The sequence below is a fragment of the Salvia splendens genome, chromosome 3 (assembly GCF_004379255.2).
Source record: "Salvia splendens isolate huo1 chromosome 3, SspV2, whole genome shotgun sequence".
Lineage (NCBI taxonomy): Eukaryota > Viridiplantae > Streptophyta > Magnoliopsida > Lamiales > Lamiaceae > Salvia > Salvia splendens.
Window position 1 is genome coordinate 33,061,743 of NC_056034.1, and position 21,985 is coordinate 33,083,727.

The 21,985-nt window shown below is 39.2% G+C and overlaps 1 protein-coding gene, 1 long non-coding RNA gene, 8 other non-coding genes and 1 pseudogene across 17 annotated transcripts; all 11 read right to left on the reverse strand.

The window, feature by feature from the left end:
• Positions 1-706: 706 nt before the first annotated feature.
• On the reverse strand, positions 707-1,712 carry LOC121794600. The gene is made up of 2 exons (XR_006049322.1): positions 1,241-1,712; positions 707-1,025 (listed from the first exon to the last, which is right to left on the reverse strand). It is a non-coding gene; the product is annotated as an uncharacterized LOC121794600 (long non-coding RNA).
• A 1,327-nt stretch (positions 1,713-3,039) lies between these two features.
• On the reverse strand, positions 3,040-7,134 carry LOC121795717 (protein MULTIPOLAR SPINDLE 1-like). 8 transcript variants are annotated; one of them, XM_042194300.1, is made up of 11 exons: positions 6,529-7,134; positions 6,381-6,438; positions 6,055-6,195; positions 5,915-5,977; positions 5,437-5,522; positions 5,302-5,356; positions 4,722-4,835; positions 4,426-4,612; positions 4,214-4,284; positions 4,017-4,142; positions 3,040-3,311 (listed from the first exon to the last, which is right to left on the reverse strand). In XM_042194300.1, the coding sequence occupies exons 1-11, from the start codon at positions 6,709-6,711 to the stop codon at positions 3,103-3,105; spliced, it is 1,293 nt and encodes a 430-aa protein (XP_042050234.1). In that variant the 5' UTR covers positions 6,712-7,134; the 3' UTR covers positions 3,040-3,102. The 8 variants fall into 8 exon arrangements, with proteins under 8 accessions (XP_042050234.1, XP_042050233.1, XP_042050236.1 ...); XM_042194299.1 differs by having other exon boundaries at positions 3,975-4,142; positions 6,529-7,132; XM_042194302.1 differs by having other exon boundaries at positions 3,975-4,142; positions 4,426-4,519; positions 6,529-7,131.
• A 7,655-nt stretch (positions 7,135-14,789) lies between these two features.
• Positions 14,790-21,706, reverse strand: LOC121797353 (annotated as a pseudogene).
• Positions 19,362-19,467, reverse strand: LOC121797504. The gene has a single exon (XR_006049869.1). It is a non-coding gene; the product is annotated as a small nucleolar RNA snoR103 (small nucleolar RNA).
• On the reverse strand, positions 19,512-19,616 carry LOC121797499. The gene has a single exon (XR_006049865.1). It is a non-coding gene; the product is annotated as a small nucleolar RNA snoR103 (small nucleolar RNA).
• On the reverse strand, positions 19,861-19,965 carry LOC121797506. The gene has a single exon (XR_006049871.1). It is a non-coding gene; the product is annotated as a small nucleolar RNA snoR103 (small nucleolar RNA).
• On the reverse strand, positions 20,012-20,116 carry LOC121797501. The gene has a single exon (XR_006049867.1). It is a non-coding gene; the product is annotated as a small nucleolar RNA snoR103 (small nucleolar RNA).
• LOC121797498 lies at positions 20,163-20,267 on the reverse strand. The gene has a single exon (XR_006049864.1). It is a non-coding gene; the product is annotated as a small nucleolar RNA snoR103 (small nucleolar RNA).
• LOC121797502 lies at positions 20,512-20,616 on the reverse strand. The gene has a single exon (XR_006049868.1). It is a non-coding gene; the product is annotated as a small nucleolar RNA snoR103 (small nucleolar RNA).
• On the reverse strand, positions 20,663-20,767 carry LOC121797500. The gene has a single exon (XR_006049866.1). It is a non-coding gene; the product is annotated as a small nucleolar RNA snoR103 (small nucleolar RNA).
• Positions 20,814-20,918, reverse strand: LOC121797497. The gene has a single exon (XR_006049863.1). It is a non-coding gene; the product is annotated as a small nucleolar RNA snoR103 (small nucleolar RNA).
• Positions 21,707-21,985: the final 279 nt, after the last annotated feature.

The following is a 21,985-nucleotide window of genomic DNA, read 5'->3' on the forward strand; positions in this document are numbered from 1 at the left end:
GACTGATATCACTACTATTTGATGTAAAAAAATCAATTTTTTTTAAAAAAAAGGTCGAAAAATGACTTTATTTTTGGGAATCTGATTTTTTTTAGAATTATTTTCAATTTTTTTATGAATTTTTCTTAAAATTTTTTTATCAGAATAAAAACACGTCCAATTGCTCATGGGGCGATTAGGCATCACCGCCCAATGGAACGCTGCCACGTCGCCCTACTCTTCGGCACGATGGAGCTCTTCGGCAAGAGCACGTCCGTGCCGATGGCACGGCACTTGCTCTTCCGCAAGAGTACCGATGCGGATGCTCTAACTTCATCTCTTGTTTTCTTATTCTTCAATTAATTGATTTCTCTATTCCCACCCAAGTGGCTTCCTCGAGAAAAGTAATTCCGACCCTAAAACGGAACACTTAATTAATAAGTGGATTGTGTTTTAGTAAGTTGGTGTAAAAATAACTAAATCAAGTTTTGGAAAGCATACATATTCTGTAAACCAATTGAATGAACTTATTCTAATTTTTGCTCTAAATTATTGTTGTGTTTTCTACACGCAACTGCTATAGGGAATTAATTTTCGATGTCCTTATACTAGAGCAGCTTTCTCACATGATAATTGTAACTCCTCCTCATCATCATCATCTTATGTTTAATTTTACATGTTATATCTTATTAATTGTTAGGATTGGTCATTAAATCCACAGTAAAGGTTGAAATTTTTAATGTGGCATTTCATCAATTTCACACAAATTTGTGCTTTGATTTGATTCGGGTAACGAGTGAATCAGTCATTACAAGCTGAGTAACAAACAGAAGAATATAAGAGTCAATTTTGAAGCATGAAGAAGCTAGTCAAAAACATAGAAACACAGAAACTGATAACAGGTAAATCAGCGGCTCCAATACTCTTGGTTTGCGAAGGCTTTGTCGTTAGATCCGAGCCTCCGTTAGCTCCTCTGCGATCACGAACGACAGCTTCCGCGCTCGTCTGCTGTTTCTCGTTTTTGGAAATTGGTTTCATATCTACATCTGGTGAAAGCAGTTAGCAACGTAGACGGATGTTGGCAATTGAAACTAAAAAATAGAACGCTATATTATAACTATCCCACATCGTTGTACAAAAAGAACTGATATTACTGTATAAGTCTCATGGACCCTCCTCCTATCACCAATTGATTTTAGGATAGAACACATGGATTTCTATCAGACGAACAAAGGAAATAACATACGAAAAGCATTATAACCTGTTTCAGTGGAAATGCACCCCACCAAAGCAATGGCTAAGAAGAAGATGAACAAAAGTGATTGCATCTTCATGTTCTTGAATGGTTGATGCTATTGCTATTGATATTGATATATATAAAAAAAAAGAAAAGTAATGAATGTTGGATGAAGAATAAAGGACAAATGCAATTATAGCACTTGCCATGTTATCTACTTTTAAATGCATGAGAATAAAAGCTTGTTAAAGTAAACAAATAAGTTTACTAATAACTAAACCAAGGTGGAGAGAATCAATTGGAGTTTGTGAAAGCAAACGCATCTTCACTGATTACCACAAGAAATGTTGCACTGAATGCCATCATCTTAACTATTCGAACAAATATAGATATGAATGAAGACTATATATATATCGATTATCAAATAGCATCAAGCTTTTAATGTTAATGCGTTCAAGCTATCCGGCTTTACCAATCAATATGTTCATATTCAATTGGTTGCCAATACTCGATGAACGAAGAATCAAATTAGAGAATGAGGAAAATTTGTCATCTAAAAGGAATAAGTTAAAAATTAGAGAATGAGGATAATGAGTCATCTAAATAAGTTAAAAATTAGAGAATGAGGAAAATTTGTCATCTAAAAGGAATAAGTTAAATAGTAAATGCCAAAATTGATACTGAACATACGACCATTTTATGATTTTGGTCCTAAACTTTATCTTTTGGATTTTTTTTTCCTGTACATTTCAAATCGGATCATAATTGGTCATGGACTAACTGTTCCGTTAAAAACTAACGGTCAACGGGTTTAATCCCGATTTTGACCAAATTAGACTTTTAATTCTGATTTTTACTCCCTAATTAATTCCCTAATTATTTTAGTAAATATTCATTTAAAATCAGAAATATATAATAGATTAGGGTTCTCATTTCATCTTCCTCACATCGCGTTTACTCCTTTTCTTTCATCTTCTTCCTTCCTCTCATCTTTCATCTTCTTCCTTCCTCTTCCTCTCAAACCGTAGTTATGGAGCGATTGACTTTCAGCAAAGGGTCCGGCGGGAGTGGCGGCGGTCAATGTGACCTTTGATTCCGGTACGAGTCTTGCAATTGCAGTCGACTTGCTTCCCTCCGTATTGTCAAAAGCCATGACAAACCTACAAGGGGAAGCTCTACTTGGATTCTGTCGTCTGCCTTGGATTCATCGTCACCGATCGGAGAAGGGTTCCGTCGAAATGAATCCTTGAGAGAGAGAGAGACGTTTTGAGTAAATTTCGTAAGTGTTGAGAGAATTTCCTAAGTGTTGAGAGCAGACGTGTTTTAGTGTGAGCAATTCTATTTCATTTTATTTTTTCATATTATTCATTTCTGATTTTAAATGAATATTTACTAAAATAATTAGGGAGTAAAAAATCAGAATTAAAAGTGTAATTTGGTCAAAATCGGGATTAAACCCGTTGACCGTTAGTTTTTAACGGAACAGTTAGTCCAGGACCAATTGTGATCCGATTTGAAATATACAGGACCAAAAAATCCAAAAGATAAAGTTTATGACCAAAATCATAAAACGACCATATGTTCAGGATCAATTTTGGCCTTTACTCTAAGTTAAATTATGCATTTCAACCTTTATTAATAGGAGTATAGTTTATTATCTAATGATTTAATAGATTATAGTATCATTTATTCAGTTGTGCAATAGTCATCATTAAGACAGCCACAAAATTTTACTACCCATTTATATATGAAATAATGTCTTTTTTTAAAGTTAAAATTAATATTTAAAGGTTAAAGTGGAGAAATCAAAATAGTCAGAAAACCAACGAACCAAAATTTGACAGAAATACCCAGATATCAAAGAGAATTCAAGATCCACATATATGTCACAACCAGTATCTTCCTATAAAGAGAAGAGAGCAAAAAACATAGAGAAAACGAGAACAAAACAAATTTGAAGCAGAAAAGACGGGCTGGCGCGAAACGTGGAACTTCCACGGGCGCCACCACGTGGGATGGTGGCGCGAACCCTCCTCTTGTTTACAAAAACCATCTTCCTCGACCTCAGCAGCAGCGGCAACGCCTCTTTGCTCTCCTGTTGCAAAGATGGGGCAACAGAGATCATGTCATGAGCAGTCGACGTCGGCAGAGGAAAATCAGATGCCACCAATATTACTACTATCACGAGAGAGATTGCACGTTTCATTCTCTTCATACTACTGATAAGATGCAAAAATATTTTTGAATGAGTGTAATATGGAAGGATCTGGTGGTGGAGTTGGTGTATGTGGATAGAGTTCAAGAAATTAAGCAAATGTGGGCCTATACTGATAATGGAAATAATCTAACATGATGGTGGAGGTATTGGATTTCTTTCCAAAGTAGCCAAAATTGACCCACTGCAGTTGCATCTTAACAGTATAATCATCAAAATATTTTCATCAAGATTAAAAATGTAAAGTTTAGTGTGACTTACATCCAATGTTATCAAATAGCGGATATGGCGGCGCCATGGGGCTATGGCATGGCGTTCGGTGGTGGAAACATGGTTGTTAGAGTGGTATAAGTGTTTTAGATGTTATATTTTTAATATTTTTTTTTATTTTTGAATTATATATAAATATATAAGTATTATTTTATTTATTTAATTTTTGACCGCCATACTAATACGCCATATCCCTGTGGCGGTTTTTAGGCAAACTGCCATAAGCCGCCATACGAGGTTGATAACATTGCTTACGTCAACCAAACAATCTACCAAGAGTGTCTGGTTTGAGCATCTGCGGGAAGGGGTCCCAACCAAGAAGTCTGGTCAGCTCTCCAGTCACACGATCCATGTATAGTGTGTATACTGCATTCCTACTCTCCAAGAGCTCCAAAGCTTTTCCAGCACGAAAAACGTATACCACCCAATCTTCCAGAAGCTCTGTATATACAATCCAGTTATAAGAATCGATCTGCACCGCAACAGCTAATTAAAACAAGGAATGCACATACTTGAATCCACGTCTCTCCTAGTTGACCAAGATAGTAAGTAGTCTGAAATCAGAAACTCGATTAGCTGAATCCTGCCATCAACATTAATTAGTTTAGTGCAACATAAATTTGTCCAAGACTCGAACTATTATGGCTTTTCTCAAATATATTGCTCACAGCTGCCCAGTTTAATACACATTTATAAAACTTGAAGATTGTTAATTTAGACTCACATTAGATAAATGGAACTATGCATTTTCGGAAAGGCATTGTCAAATGGATCCATAAAGAGTAAACTTTCTGAAGCCATAGAAATCCTCTGAGAAACTGCAAGAACAATGTGTTGACCGATATAAGGGTCGCTTCCAAGTTTTCGCATCAAATGCTGAATATAGATCCTGAAACTATAGGGAACTGATTCTGGAAAGGTAAAGTGAAAATTCATCAAGATAATTTGATAAAACTAAAATGATGCTAAGGATGGTGAGCAGAAATAATTCATTATTACCATGATCAACCAACAGCTTACCATCATTTTGTGATCCATTACACATCATTTGCATCAGCCGCATGATCAAACAACTCACAATGCTTTTCGTGGTTTCATCCAACTTTTCACCAAGTGACAAATCCTTCAATGCAGCTTCAAGATATCATCTAGTAAGTTAAGTTAGTATACTGTAAAAAATGAATTTCCAGCCAAAATCAATAGAGGACTGCAAGCTCCCCACATATCATGGCCCAAAAAGGGTCCATACCATTACCATGAGAAGATAAACTCATTAGTAAAGGATATTTTGAGTTGGTACTGCTACAGGATTAAAAGAAAATGAGAAGTGTAGTCATTCAAAATAACTAAGGGATGATCAGAAGGTTGTTTCAATACAAAATCGTACTAGTGTTTATTAAGCAGCAGTTCACATGCCTAATATTATCCTTTATGATGTTTCCAACACATCGACACCGAAAGCAATATTCTGATGAGATTTCAACGATGGTTATTAATTAATAAACCAAGGTTAAATGACTGGCCGCCTAATTTGCATTTATAAAAAATATATTATCAACTTTACAGCAGCAAAATTGAGATTCATCTTGATTTGGCATACCAAGAATAAAGTCAGCAGCCTGGTGCGACCAATTTTTGAAATTAGATTCCTCTGCCTGCAAAAATTATGAGTTCACGAACTTAATAATTTGTGATCAAGCACTTAATAAATTGTGATCAAGGTTGTCCCACGCACTCCGGTAGCAGAGGAAGTCTCACAAAGCTCCACGAGAAAATCAACTGAAGCTTTCAATTGCTCCAATTCATTTTCAACAGCCCTATCTGTGACCAATAAGAAGCATTACTATACCAATAGCAGCTATGAAGCAATGAAGTGGCAATAGGAACGTCTCTCATTGGTTTAATCTCCCTTTATTTTATAATCCTTGCCTCTTGGACTCCAATTTTTACAAGGAAGAAAGCAACAGGTAATAAACAGCATGCATGAAACAATGAGATCTTCACATACTTAACAAAATCTTGTTAATTTCTGTGCATACTTTATAAAGTCGCGTGCATATGCTCCTCTTGCTAGAGTTCATCTCATAAAACAGAAAAAACTTCATGCAACTGCCATCAGAAAAGCTGGAAATTGAACAATCATTTCTCCTGACACTATAAAAACACAAAATCTTATTATTTCAGAGACTTTTCAAACCGTAATGCAGCTTTACCTGATATATAAGGTTGCAGCAACAAGCCATTATGTCTTCTCTTCTTCCTCTTAGCTAATCTCACTGTGATTAACCAAGATCATTGAATGTTAAGAAAGAAGGAGACCTGTGAAACCGAACGATCTAGAACTTAAGAGTACCTTGTCTCAGAAATCTACGGTGAAACACATCATTAATCCTGTCCTGGTAGGATCCGTGACTAGGACTTAGCTGCCCCAAGTTATCATAGAAATAGCATTTGCACGAATTATTTTGGGGAAATAGATCATGTTGCATCCCTTCTAATGTGAAAAATCAGCAAAGCAAAATAACCAGCAAGAGTTAGCTCAAATCCGAGGAGATAAATCCTGTTATATGACTTCATACAGATTTTCACATTAACACGAACATGTAGAAGTAAAGTATAATAGTTAATTTTAAAAATCATATGCAGAATTAACGGAGAATCAAGAGGAATGGAACTCGCCTTCCGCAATCTTCAGATCTTCTTTCAGCTTACGAATTTCTCCTTTCCTCTGTTTGGCCTAAAATGTCCAAATTCAAAAAATAAATCTAAATCAATTCAGCTGATGCACACGAACACGATAAACTAGAGACATGTGAGAGTATGAAACCTTATTTTTCCATTTGATCACATCAGCCTCGGAATTGTCACCGGATTTCGCTCGAGAATCGTCGTGGTGAGCAGATGTAGTAGTGGCGGAGGGAGGAAGTCCCTGCCGGCGCCTGGAATGAGCTAGGGCCATCGCTATAGCAAGTTTGAGAGATGGATCCAACTCTATTGTTGAATTTTCCATTAGTTAGCTAGAAGAATTTGATGGAGCGAGGGAATTAGCGCTGATATTTGAATTTGGATATTTAAGAGAGGGATTGAAGAAGAAGAAGAGGAATGGAGTTAACGATTGGGCCAATTGGCCTCCACTATATATTTGTGGATAAAAAAGTGCTAACTTAGCTCTGGGCGAGAGATGGTGGGGCGACGAGCATGAGCAATGGATGCGTACTCTTCTTAACTCTTCACTCTCTCTATCTCTTTCATATTCATTTAAGAGTGACGAGAAATGGATTCCAACGATCTTTTCTACAACTACTATCGACGACATGAGATGGACGAATTTGTCGACACCAAAGGTTGGGAAGTCATCTCAAATACTGTTTCGCCTCATCGGTTCACGAGACGGATCTCCTAAGGCATAACCTCAGGTTGGTCGTATGGTACGGAATCGGGGTCATCGATGATAGGAACGACGACCGGAATTGTACCAACACGAAAGGAACTATGAGAAGGAGACGAGAGTGAAGAAGAAGTAGCAACTTGCATTAATATGAATGAATGAGAGCTACAAATGAAGGAGCTACAGCTTATATAGCTGTGAGCTACTACTAACTATGTAACTAACTTGAAATGGAAGTTATAACTAACTCCTAACTAACTAAGCTTCACGCCACGTGTCCATCTTCTCCAAGCTTCTCTCGTGTGCATGCGTCCATGCACACGTGTTATTCCAGCTCGTCTTCGACGTTTATTCTTTATCCTATTATTTCCATTTTCATGCATCAAATCTCCCCCCCTTCAATTAACCTTGTCCTCAAGGTTTAGTATCTGCATATTTCCTTCAACAAAAGGTTGAAACATGCCTCTGAAAACCCGAAAGACGCGCTCCGTGCGATGCTTCGGTTCTTCAATCTTATGCGGAGCTGATTCAATTTCCCCATTCATACGATTCCCAAATTCGAGAACGACCTCCGGAAGCTTGAAGAATAGTCTTCTGTGGAGCAACTTCGAACAATCCGCCATGGAATTACCCCAGCTAGTAGATTTATTACCCCTCATACATCTCAAATAAATTCCCCAGCACCTGCTAACCATCTCAATTTGTCCATCCAATTGAGGGTGGCATGCGGTGGACATATGCAGCTCTTCTCCTTGGAGTGGGAAGAAGTCAGACCAACAACTGCTCATGAGAGCTTGAGCAACAGAGAGAACTTGCTCATCCTTACTGAGTCTGTCTTCAACATCTCGTATAGTTGATATTCTCTGAGATAATGGAAAGCCCTCGACAAAATCAAGAATAAGCAATCCAAGGTAAGCATTGTTATCACTCTTGAACCCTTGACAGATATCACCTTCCTTTACAAGCATTGCTGACTTCCTCTTCATCTCTGTAGCCATGGGTAAGATTGAATCAGTAAAGAAATTCAAACGAGCACCAACAATATACTGTTTCAGGATCGGAAACAGCCATAGATTGCTCTCAGATAGATCTGGAACACCCAAATTAAGAGGTAGAAGACTAAAAAATTTCTCAGGTCCCACAGCGCCAAGAGCAGTTCCCACACACTCATGCAACTCTTTCTTGAAACCAAAGTCTCCATCTAATTTTTCAAACATGGTAGAAACAATCTGAAACGATATATCCCAGACTGCTTCATATTGATAATCAAGCAGGCTCTCAATTGTTGCACATATTTTTTCTATTAAAGTTGGGCCAGATTTCCTGCTGACTGAATTGGCACCCGCAGTAATCTGTTCAACACCCTGTTTGATCATGTTCTCATCTATACACGAATGTATTAAGCTCTTCAATGTTGTCACAGCTGCTACCAAGCAGAAGTAACACAATCCACAAAGGAGCAATGCAACCACATAAATCCGGTCCTTCTCGGCCTTAGCCAATACCCCTTGCACATTGCCCACGTTATCCATCTCTTCATCAAGTTGAGCCATGAATTTCAGCTTCACCATAGGCCTCGGAAACCACTTGAGCAGCCACGACAGTGATAAACTATAACCGGCTGAGATAGGTAAAACCACAGACAACTCCCGCACTGGGGCATTTTGTCGAGCATGAGATAGACATTCATTTCCCTTGACATCAGCTGTTGCTGCTGCTACTACGCCGTCGCCCTCACTTTGATCAGCCTTGACCTCATCTTTCTTCTCTTCCTTCAATTCCACATTCTTGATCTCTTCTTCTTTGATCTCTTGCACAACCTCAATGGCTGCAGGGATTTCTTGCTCCACCACTTCAGGCTTAACCTCCTTAGATTCCTCATCAAACTCCAGATTCAGCACCCCAGCATCAATTCCTAACAAGTACAGTTGCTTCGCATCACAACCATAACACACCCCGCGAGCTCTCTTATCAGCCATTCCTTCCTCCGTTATTAGTCTCCTCTGTGTCACCGCCGGCATAGAGGGGGTGGGAAGTAATGGTGTAGTAGGGTAAGAAGGCTCAGAATCAGCCGCCACAAACCTTTTAGAACTAGAACCCTGAGAATTCCCCTCCCGAGGGGAAGTAGATAGATCCTGCAATCGAGCCAGAGCATACGCATGCACCAATGTTTGAGGCATAAACATGCGCACTGCTTTTTGAACAATTGGTTTTAAGCCGTTTATGAAATGATTAATAGCATAGGATTCAGAGAGGGACACACGACCAAACAGCAATTCAAAACGATCGCGATAATCGGCAAACGAACCTGTTTGTTTGAGGGCCAATAGCTCAGTCATCGGATCACCAAATCTCCCCTCGAGTGCCTGAAGAAACAGCGGCCACGAAGTAGACATCGCACGATCCTGGCATTTGGACCAGATCCGGAACCATTGAAGTGCGCGGCCTTCAAAGTTGATCACCGCCAAGCGCACTTTAGCTTCTTCCGGTGTTAGATCCAACGTGAAGAATTGATCGCAGCGTAGAATCCAACCAGCCAGATCCTCCCCACTGAAAATCGGAAATCCGACCTTCGATTGACAAGTGGCGAAGTACAGTGGACGCGGTGGAGCACTGCCAGCCATCGGTCCAGTCGGAACACCATTCGTCGCCGGAACAAAGCGAGACATAATCTCGTTCTGCTGCATCTGAATGGCGAGGAGGTCCTCACGCAGCTCCTTGATTGAATCAACCTTAGATCCGGTCGAAACAGCCGCAGAATTGCCTCCATTACCAGCCTTAAACTTCACCATCAACGCAGAGTTTTGGACTTGAAGAGCAACGAAACCATCCCGCAGCTCCTTAAAGGTTTGATCGTAAGTGCGAGCAGCTTGATCACGCCTCCGATTGGACTCGTCGAGCCTCGAGAACAAATCGCCCATGGTCTTGCGTATTGTCTCCTCCATCCGCAGCAGATCTGCCGATGGATTTTGGATCGACATCTTCATAGTCGGATCGCGATTGCCATCAGATGTATTCCGCAATTTATCGATCTCCTCCTGCCGACGATCAGAATCGGCGGTATTGAAGAACTCATCAGAATCGCGCGCGTCATCAGAATCGGCGAACTCAGCTATGGCAGACGTGAAAGGCTCCTCCAGTCGGCGCAGATCGCCGGAGCGGGTTTCCACCATCACAGGTGATGGATCGTGAAGTCTGATACCACTTGGTACGGAATCGGGGTCATCGATGATAGGAACGACGACCGGAATTGTACCAACACGAAAGGAACTATGAGAAGGAGACGAGAGTGAAGAAGAAGTAGCAACTTGCATTAATATGAATGAATGAGAGCTACAAATGAAGGAGCTACAGCTTATATAGCTGTGAGCTACTACTAACTATGTAACTAACTTGAAATGGAAGTTATAACTAACTCCTAACTAACTAAGCTTCACGCCACGTGTCCATCTTCTCCAAGCTTTTCTCGTGTGCATGCGTCCATGCACACGTGTTATTCCAGCTCGTCTTCGACGTTTATTCTTTATCCTATTATTTCCATTTTCATGCATCATCGTACTCACCAAGAGGCTCCCGTCCAATATCAATTGAGTATTTTCCCTTTTCAAATTTAAGATTGGTAACTTTTAGAATTCTTCTTGTTATTAATGAATTAATATACTCCCTTCGTGCTCAATAGATGTCCCATATTTGATTGGTGTGTTTTAAAATAGGGCTGTGAAAATATACTGAAATACCGCACTTACTGTACCGAAAAAATACTGAAAATATTTAATTTTTGGTATACCTTACTTTTCGGTACGGTATCATACCATACCGACAGTTTTAGGTACGGTAAAGGTATGCATTTTGTATATACCGCGGTATACCGCAATTACGGTATATACCGCAAATAACACGGTATACCGCAAATACGGTATATACCGCAATTGAGGTATATACCGGAAATCACGGTATACCGCGGTATACCGCATATTGCGGTATACCGAAATCACGGTACGGTATACCGACAAAAGCGTTACGGTAAAGATATCTAAATTTTGGTATACCGAACAAAAGCGATACGGTAAAGGTATGGTTTTTGGTCATACCGCACGGTACGGTACGGTACGGTATGCGGTATGACTATTTCGGCGCGGTATACCGTACCATTCCAACCCTATTTTAAGAATTTTTTTGACTTTGCAGAGAAAAGTGATCATAAAAAACTAGTGGAATGTGTGTCCTATTTTTATATATTAATTTTATAATAATTATAAGTAGATTGAATTAGTGTAATGTGAGACCCACTTATTAAAAATAGTAAAAATAAAATAAAATATTTATCATGATCCTTCTAAAAACGGAAATATGAGACGGTCAGGAAGGAGTCTTTTCACTGTATTTCAGTTTTACAACTAAAATACTCCCTCCGTCCCCCAAAATTCGTCACCATTTGACCTGACACGGGTTTTAAGAAATATAATAGAAAGTGGATTGAAAAAGTTGGTGGCATGTGGGTCCTACTTTTATATATTAGTTTTATAATAAAATGTGAGTGTGAATGAGTTAGTGGAATGTAGGGTCCACTACCAAAAATGGTAAAAGTGAAAGATGACAAATTTTTAGGGTCGGACGAAAAAGGAAATAGGTGACAAATTTTCAGGGACGGAGGGAGTAATGAACAATGTAAATTTATGTGAGAAGATTGGGAAAAGTCGTTACATCCTAGAAAAGTCTTCCTTCCAAGATAAATTTTATACTACGTATTTTTAGATCTACGACAACAAATATGACGCTCTTTTCCATTTGAAATGTCCATAAAAATGAATTAGTTTAATTTTTTGATAAGATTCCTCTCTCCAGATGAAATGTTTTAGAGCATCCATATCCGTGCTCTTACCAACGAGCACGGATGTGGGCCAGGACCCACTTTTACTCTCTACTCTTAGGCAAAAGCACAACACCCACATTCGTGCTCTTTCGCAAGGAAATGCTCAAGAGTCCCACCATTTTATTATTCATTTTAAATAAAAAATATTTCCACAATATTAAAATGCATTAAAAATAACTGGAATTAAAAATTACATAATTAAAATCATAAAAATTAAAATTTTCTTCATTAAAATCTTAAAAATTAAAAATTACATAATTTAAATCCTAAAAATTAAAAATTACATAATTAAATTCATAAAATTAAAAAAAAAACCACTACCCGTGGCCTAATTTCGCCCAAATGGATGATGAATGTGTATATTTATAGATGATTTTGGGATTAATTTTTTTTACAAAAATTTCAAAAAAATGGTAATAAAATCTGTATATTTTTTAGAATCCAAAAATATATATATTTTTTAATTTTTGGTATTATTTTTGATTTAAAAAAAAGAAAAAAAAATGTCAACGGCCAATAGAAACGCGTCACGTCACCCTGCTTGTTGGCACGGACGTGCTCTTAGCTAAGAGCATCTGCAACGGTGGACGGACGCCATCCGTCCGTCCGTCTGTGCCAGCGGCACGGAGGAGGTCGTCCGCCCGTGCGCTCCTGCCGCTAGCACGGCGCTGCTCGATGCATCGAGCATGTCCGTGCCAGCGAGCAGGTGACGTGGCGGCACGCGATTGGGCAACGGCATAGCCATTGCCTTTGAATATTTTTATTTTTATTTTTAAAAAAATTCGGTATTTAATTTTAAAAACCGATAAAAAAAATATATTTTTCAAATCTAAAAAATATGGCCGTTTTTTTTTTCTCTTCAAAATCATCTATAAATACACACATTCACCATCCATTTATCACATCAAATCATCTCTCATTCATCTCTCATTCATAATTCTCATACAACCTATCTACACCTTCATCTCTCACTCAAAACCTCAAATGGATTTCACCCATCTTATGGCGGAAGCGGAGCGCGAAGAACAAGAATACTACGAACAACATCGTGCCGCTTATGAAGCATATGTCGCAGCGAATACCCCCGCTCCTCCTCCTCAACGAACTAGATCAACTCGCCGCTACATCCATCTTGACCGGGAGGGAGCCCACGAAAGGCTCGTTGCCGACTATTTTGCCGACCAGCCGCGGTTTCCGGCAGATTACTTCAGGCGCCGTTTTTGCATGTCAAAGCGCTTGTTTATGCGAATTGTCAACACATTGTCCGCACGTGTTGAATTCTTCCAAACAAGTCCAGATGCAGCCGGTCGGCAAAGTATCACGCCGTTGCAGAAGTGTACGTGTGCCATCCGACCACTCGCTACTGGGCAAACGGCCGACCTATTCGACGAGTATTTGCATGTCAGTGAGTCCACTGGAATCCTTTGTCTAAAATTTTTTTGCGAGGGCGTTCGTTCAGCTTTCGATGATGAATTCCTTCGGGTACCCACCACCGATGATTGCCAACGGTTGCTTCGTCTTCACGAATCAGTCCATGGCTTTCCCGGAATGCTTGGCAGCATTGACTGCATGCATTGGAGGGGGAAGAATTGCCCGACTGCTTGGAAGGGGCAACACTTAAGCGGTCACAAAGGCGGCGGCCCAACACTTATCCTTGAGGCTGTCGCCGACTACCACCTATGGATTTGACATGCATATTTCGGCGTTGCCGGATCCAACAACGACTTGAACGTGCTCTATTCTTCACCACTCTTCAATGATGTGATGAATGATGTAGCACCGGCGATCGACTTCACCATCAACGGAAATACATACCACATGGGTTACTGTCTCGCCGATGGTATCTACCCAAGGTGGTCGACTTTCGTGAAGACGCTCAGCAACCCGCGAGACCCGAGACGGGTTCTTTTTGCTCAGCGTCAAGAGTCCGAGCGGAAAGACGTCTAAAGAGCCTTTGGGGTCCTTCAAGCCCGATTCAACATTGTGAAGGCTCCGGCTCGGCTCTGGTACGTGAATACTATCGCCGACATCATGTACACGTGTATTATCTTACACAACATGATTATAGCCGACGAAGGACCGGGGGCGGCTAGCTTCTACGACGAGGATGAAACCGGAAGCTCAACCGCGAGGCCCCCCCCACGCCGAGGTGTGCATACGACGGTGGGGGAGAGGCTCGAAACAAGGCACACAATGCGCGATATCCGAACCCACATTGAGCTACAAGAAGACTTAATCAAACACATGTGGGTGAAATTCGGCAACGAGTAGTGGATTTTTTTAATTTTACGAATTTAATTATGTATTTTTTTATTTTTAGGATTTTAATTATGTAATTTTTAATTTTTTGGATTTTAATTATGTCTTTTTTTTATTTTATTTGTATCTTGTAATATTACTTCATTTTTTTAATGAATTTTAATATTATGGAAATGTTTTTGTTTAATTGAATTTTAAATTGAATTGTGCTTGTCCTTGAGTAAGAGCACAACTGTGGGTGTTGTGCTCTTGCCGAAGAGCAGGCAGAAAAAGTGGGGCCGGACCCACAACCGTGCTCGCTGGCAAGAGCACGGTTGTAGGTGCTCTAAGAGCAGCGCCGTGCCAGCAGCAAGAGCGCAGCAGCAGACAACGATGAGCACACCGCTGTGGATGCTCTTATCTTCATTAATAATACTACAATCATTTTTTTTCTATATCACTTTTTACTTTTACCAATTTTACATTTATGTATTTTACAACAGCTAACTAGCACACGATTGAAGTAAAATGGAGAAAGACTGATTGAAATCATAAGGCAACATGCATTCAGGATAATTATATTCTAGAATGAAACAGAACAGTATTTAACAAAATTATCCCAACAATTTTGAGTTCTACAACAAAAATCTCTTTGAAGTTAAAAAATCAACCAGACAAATAAAAAGGCTCCAGATACATCAAAACAAATATACCGAGACATATTTCTTTTTTCCTTAGCACAGTATCAATGACTCACAAATCTGACGAAATTTAATAGGTCGACAAATAATAAATTAAAAACTAAATAAATACAAAAAAATAAAAAATAAAAACAAGTTGGAGCAACCCTGGCATCATCATCCCTTAAGCCACCCCAGAAACAAAATTTGCTGTTTACATTTTTTATTTTATTTTATCATTTTTGTTCATTTTCATCATCTTTTAATGAACACTGTAACACGACACTTCAATGAAGTATAATATACAAGGCACCAACATCACCTGCTTCAAGCAGCTCCACCACGGTAACAACGTAGCCTCCCTCCATGGAGCGATTAGAAGTGAATCGCTCTTACAACAACGAGCGAGCTCTAAAATTGGCTCTCACATGCTGTCACATCAGAAGCCTGAGAATCAAGCAACTTCTTCCCAGAATGGCTGTCGCCAATGGTCTTGATAACAGCAGTAAATACGGCCTTCTTGTAATAGTCATCACCCACCTTTGCCAGAATGTCTCTTACTACCTTGAAGTCCAAGTATCCGGCCACAACTAGGGCACCAATGATCTCGCCAAAATTGGCAGGCGCTTTTGGAAAATCAATGGCGAGATCATCAAGTGACGCAGCATATAGGAGGCAGCCAGTAGCTACATCCTTTGAATCAAGGACCTTTTTCGCACACAAGTATTCTAGGAGTTTCCCAGTAGGTTCGACACAAGGTGGGCTCTTCTCCAAACCAAGTGATATCGCCTCTTTGACAACCTCAGGGTGATAGGCAGGGGACTTCAATTCTTCAACGCTCTGCAATGCCTCGTCCAAAAGCCTGACACTGAAGTATTCCTCTTAAGCTCACCGAGATTTGATTTTGTAGTTGGAGCTGATGGTTTTTCAGTAACTGGAGTAACAGAGGGAGCTGGAGGCTGCCTGGACGGAGCAGCAACTTCAGGCTTCTGCTATGCAGCATATCCTCCAGGTGATGGCCCGCTGCCTTGCAAGAGGGCACTAATCCCACCGCTCATGAAACCACCACCACCCTGAGGAAGAAGTCTCTTGTTCACTGAAGGCGACTTGGCTATAAGCGGAGACTGACCACACCCGGTATGAACATTAGAAGCATCACCTCTTGGCATAGTTCAAGATCTAGGAACTTCCCAATTGTCATTATCTATTCCAGGCATCCCAGGCATCTTCCTCGCTCCCGGCATCCCAGGCATCATACCACCTGTACCAGGACGATTCATTGGGAAACCAGCAGGACTAATACTTCCTTGAGCCCCACAAGCATTTGCTCGACTATTCCTAATGCCAGCAGTAGCACCTGGACGTAACCCCAGATTTTTCTCTGCTTCCGAGTGGATCTCATTGATGGTCTTAGCTTTTACCTGGTAAATTAGTACAGAGAATTTCAAAATTAACTTTGGAAATAAATTAATGAAGTATAAAAACACGGTCATAAGCTACGAATTTTACCTCTTCTCTCCTCGGAACCCAGTTATTGGCACGCAGATCAAGGACATCACGGACCATGAACCTGAGTCTTACAGCCAGCTGAGGGTTGGTTGACAAATCTTTTAAGCGATTGAAGTACATGTCATTAATACACTTTGATTTTTGATTCTCATCAAGCTGTTTGCCGATAGTTTTGAAGAGATGACATATGGCCTCATTCTCCTCCTCAGGAACACTCTTGGTATCTTGACCTAATAGTTCCTGTTCAGAATCAAGGACATCTCATCAATGATAAAGGGACAAATATAAGTTACCCACATAAAAAAAAGACAACGCATCTAATTATCAGCAGATAGATGAAGAGTAAAGGAGTATTAACCTGAACAATGTGATGAACAATCTTTTCTGGAACCATTTTCTGCTTAAGAAGTTCTCCGATAAGGCGGATGTTCCCAAGTGTGCGGATTTTGATAAGCTGTTCCTTATCTCCTCTCTGATTCTTGCTCCGGAGCGGTCATCTGCCGAACCTCTTCCCTCAACTTATCAGCACCTTCAAAAGCCTCTTGGCAGTTATTCAAGAGTACACACTTGAATGTGATTTCTTTCTCTCCAGGCTCATCTGATGGGAACGGAGGAAGCTTTTCATTTAAATCTGAACATAGCAACGCATACATGGGGCAAAAGGTTGGCTCCAATACGGCCGTATCAAATATCAAAGAAATAACATCCTACAAAAAGCATAAAAAGACCATGTCAGATCTAGGGAAAGGGACACAGCATAAGTAAGAAATAAGACCAATAAATAAAAAGAAGAAATGAGAAATGGGGAGGGGGAATACAAAACTTGAGTATTACATAAGCATGTAAATACCTTCAAAATATCTGCTGTTGTGATTCCAGAGTCAATCAATTGGCCCTTTAAAATATCAAATTTCTCAGGTGTCGACTTATTAAGTATGCTGCAAGAAACATATTTAAATTAGCATAATATCATTCAAACAAGGCCACCTCCAACCAAAAATATAACTGTGGGTAAAATTAATCTATCCAACATGTTCAGTCAGAAAGTCCAAAAGCCCAATAACACATAGGCCATACGGATTAGAGCCTTAGAGGTGAGGGGTGAGGCACATAAAATACACAAAAAATTAGTAACACATACCCCTTGACAGTTTTCAAAACACGATCTTTCTCAGAAAGACTTCCTCTCCCAGCGGACCATGGCACCTCAGCCTTAATTAAAGCAGGTGCAACCTGTTCCATAGAGTAAATTGTAAGAACCCATGGGAAGAAATAATTATATGAACATGCTACCTATTTTAAGTTGAGATGAACACAGCACAAAGCTATAAACATTAGCCGAAAAAAATACCCCTTGGTTGGAAGAATTTTGTGCTCTTGATAACTGAAAGTTCAGCTGCTCCTGCTTATTGTATTGATTCACATCTTGCTGCCTAGAATCAAACCGCCCACCAGATTGAGCAGAGTGATTGCACCAGTCACAGTTGTCTGGTTCAGAATAATGATTCTGAGTCTGAGTTGGCAGCTGGAGAGAGCGAAGGAAAGAACATCCTTAGTTGTCAACCAAACATTTCAATAAGTAAAGAAAAATTAATAGTAATAATCCTTTGAAAGAGGTTTACAGATGATGTTCTGAACCAAAGAATAAAAGTCAGGCTTGTAAATCATCTTGGTAGAACAATGGCAAAAGTCAAAACACATTATAAGGATGAGGACAAACTAGAGCTTACAGTGGTTTCTGCTCGACCCCAGGTAGGATCCGCGCCAAAAAATTCAGCTTCGACTTCTTGTTTAACTTTTAGAATGTCATCAGGGATGCTGATCACCTACAAAAGATTACCAAATATAGAAAAAAACAATTAAAATGTATCCAAAAGCTATGAAACACAATACAGAAGGATATTCAAGTAATTCAACTGTGATCAATAATCAACTATAAATGATAAACAGGAATATCAGCTAAAAATTAATGAAGCTAATTAACAGGCTCTCTCTTCATCCATTATTAGCAACAACCCAGTCAACTATTAAGGTTGAAGGTAACAAGTAGAATCTGGAGCATGGTGATCCTAGAAGAATGTCAAGTTCTGTTTATTGCTAGAGCAGTATCCAACTATCCATGATGCCAAGCCCAAGACCCACATTTAATGTCCAATGAGAAAAGGCAGACTTGATTAAATAAAACCAATAAATGACTTTTATACATGCAAATATGCAATGCATACAACAAAATCAAGCCTTACCTCTCTTAACTGCAGAAGCTGGTCTCTAGTATAACGGATCCGTTCATGCCCATCAAATCAAGATTCTCCAGTCTGTTATGTTAAAAATATAATAAAAGGTTAGCAACATGAAAAAATAAAAGAATGTATGAGCCTAGGAGTGTAGGTTACATGTTATGAATCATATTTTCCAGATAATAAGGGGATTATTATTTCAAATTTAAGGATAGAATATTAAGTTTCATGAAACAGCAAGGTTCCAAGATATGAAGATGAAGTCAAAGTGGTAATATGTATCATGCAGACATAAGAAGGGTGTGAAATAATTGAAGATGCCAAAAAGTGAAAAAGCTAGAATATGTGACCAAATAAGAATTCAAGAACCATATACTGAAATGCTATTTAGGGCTGATAAAAAATAGGAGACTGCAGACACTTAGTCAAATTTTCCATAAGCATAAATATAGCACATAAAGAAACAAACACAAAATCAGCTAAGAAATCATTATTTCCAAGAGCAGCCTCAATTGAGGCTAAACAGAAGCTAAACCTCAATGGACACAAATTCAGCAAAGAAATCATTATTGCAAGCTATACCCCAAATATCATATCTGCAGATTTCTTTATGGGCATGCAGTTCTTATTGCTCACACACCTGAAGCCTATATAGTGCTTTATGTACATATTTTACAGTCAACACACTTCTAAGGGCAAGAAATGGGACAATAATTTCAAGCAACCTACCAAGTATCATATCCATAGGTTTCTTTATGGACATGCAGGTCTTCTTGCAGACCCACCTAAAGCTTATATATTGCTTTACGTCCACATTTTACAGAAAATACACTTCTTAAGTGTACTGCCAAGAATTAGGACTCATATCAAGCTAAACACCAACTATCAGATACGTAGGTTCCTTTATGGACACGCAGTTCTTCTTGCACATCCACCTAAAGCCTACATATTGCTTTACGTCCATATTTACAGCAAATACACTACTCAAGTGCACTGCCAAGAATTAGGACGGGAAATGAGGCCAACCAGAAGCTAAACCTCAATAAACAAAAATTCAGCTAAGAAGTCATTATTGCAAGCTAAACCCCAAATATCATTTTCACATATTTCTTTAAGGGCATGCAGTTCTTATTGCACACAGACCTAAGGCATATATATTGCTTTATGTCCACATTTTACAGCAAATACACTTCTAAGAGAAATGGGACAATAATTCCAACCTAAATACCAAGTATCATATCCATAGGTTTCTTTATGGACATGCAGATCTTCTTGCACACCTACCTAAAGGCTATGTATTGCTTTACGTCCACATTTCCAGCAAATACACTTCTTATGTGTACTGCCAAGAATTAGGACACAAATTTCAAGGTAAACACCAATTATCATATAAGTAGGTTTCTTCATGCACGTGCAGTTCTTCTTGCACATCCATCTAAAGCCTACATATTTCTTTACGTCCATTTTTACAGCAAATACACTACTCAAGTGTACTGCCAAGAATTAGGACACAAACTTCAAGCTTAACACCAATTATCATATAAGTAGGTTTCTTTATGGGCATGCAGTTCTTCTTGCACATCCACCTAAAGCCTACATATTGCTTTACGTCCATATTTACAGCAAATACACTACTCAAGTACACTGCCAAGAATTAGGACGGGAAATGAGGCCAACCAGAAGCTAAACCTCAATAAACAAAAATTCAGCTAAGAAGTCATTATTGCAAGCTAAACCCCAAATATCATTTTCACATATTTCTTTAAGGGCATGCAGTTCTTATTGCACACAGACCTAAGGCCTATATATTGCTTTATGTCCACATTTTACAGCAAATACACTTCTAAGAGAAATGGGACAATAATTCCAAGCTAAATACCAAGTATCATATCCATAGGTTTCTTTATGGACATGCAGATCTTCTTGCACACCCACCTAAAGGCTATGTATTGCTTTACGTCCACATTTACAGCAAATAAACTTCTTATGTGTACTGCCAAGAATTAGGACACAAATTTCAAGGTAAACACCAATTATCGTATAAGTAGGTTTCTTTATGCACGTGCAGTTCTTCTTGCACATCCACCTAAAGCCTACATATTTCTTTACGTCCATTTTTACAGCAAATACACTACTCAAGTGTACTGCCAAGAATTAGGACACAAACTTCAAGCTTAACACCAATTATCATATAAGTAGGTTTCTTTATGGACATGCAGTTCTTCTTGAACATCCACCTAAAGCCTACATATTGCTTTATGTCCATATTTACATCAAATACAATACTCAAGTGCACTGCCAAGAATTAGGACAGCAATTTTAATAGATTTTCAACCATGTAAACAAGACTGTTGGTCTGATACTACAAGACTGATAAGGTGTTTACTTATGTTTAGGTGTATATAAACTCTATTAAACTCACCTAGATGTCACGAAAACAAAAAAGTGTAATTTCAACGATGATGTGCAGCTCAAACACCAAAAATTTCAAAGGATTAGCAATGTAACATTGCAACTTTATGTACATCTCTAAGGAGATAACTTCGCATGCTACAGTGGTAATCTTAAAGACGTAATAAGGTGGATAACTAACATAAAAATTATGCAAAGAATCACTTCGAAACTTACTGTCGCACAATAGTAAAAATTATTAACCTAACAAATCAGTTCAGTAAGCAGATTCATCAATCGAAAAGTCTTAGCTCTACAGAAATACCGTGTCTACCAATTCAGAAACATCTGCATAATTATATAATTAACTAAATCCAAGACTGATAACGTAAAACAATTTTTTTCGAAAGATACCTTAAGAACAGACATAAAAAAAACCCTAGATCTGAGAAAGATTAATAAAAAGCCCGACCTTGAGGGAAGTGAGCGAGGATGCAGCGTGGGGATGCAGCAGGGGACGATCAGAGCTCGTCGCCGAGGAATCAAAGCGGGAGCCGAATACTCTGCTTCCACCGCGAGTGCCGCCACCTGGTCTCAAGCTCAATACCGTCTGATCAGCCTGCATAACTCACAAATCGAAAACTATGTGTTGTTCGATCGCCGCAATAATCTCTTACGGGGAAAATCGGGTTTATAGGGTACTTTACGTTTTTAACGTAAATGTACCCATTTTGTTATCTCTTCCATATATGGGAAAAACGTCAACCGCATTGGCGTGTTTATAAATGAAGACGCCAACATAGTGGGCGTTTTATAATTTCGTCGTACAGCTAAGTTAAGACACGCCAATATCGTTGGCGTTTTCAATTTGAAAAACGCCAATGACGTTAGCGTTTTTAACTTAGGAAGTATAAAACGCCAACGCGGTTGGCGTTTTTAATTAAACACGCCAACGAGATTGGCGTTTT

Bases quoted from the DNA above. Each gene is read 5' to 3' on its own strand.
- LOC121795717 (XM_042194299.1), bottom strand. From the start codon at position 6,711: ATGGAAAATTCAACAATAGAGTTGGATCCATCTCTCAAACTTGCTATA. The intron at 5,523-5,914 runs GTAAAGCTGCAT...TATTGGTCACAG, and splicing joins GCTGCAACCTTATATATCAG to ATAGGGCTGTTGAAAATGAA. The intron at 5,357-5,436 runs GTGCGTGGGACA...TAATTTTTGCAG, and splicing joins AGACTTCCTCTGCTACCGGA to GCAGAGGAATCTAATTTCAA.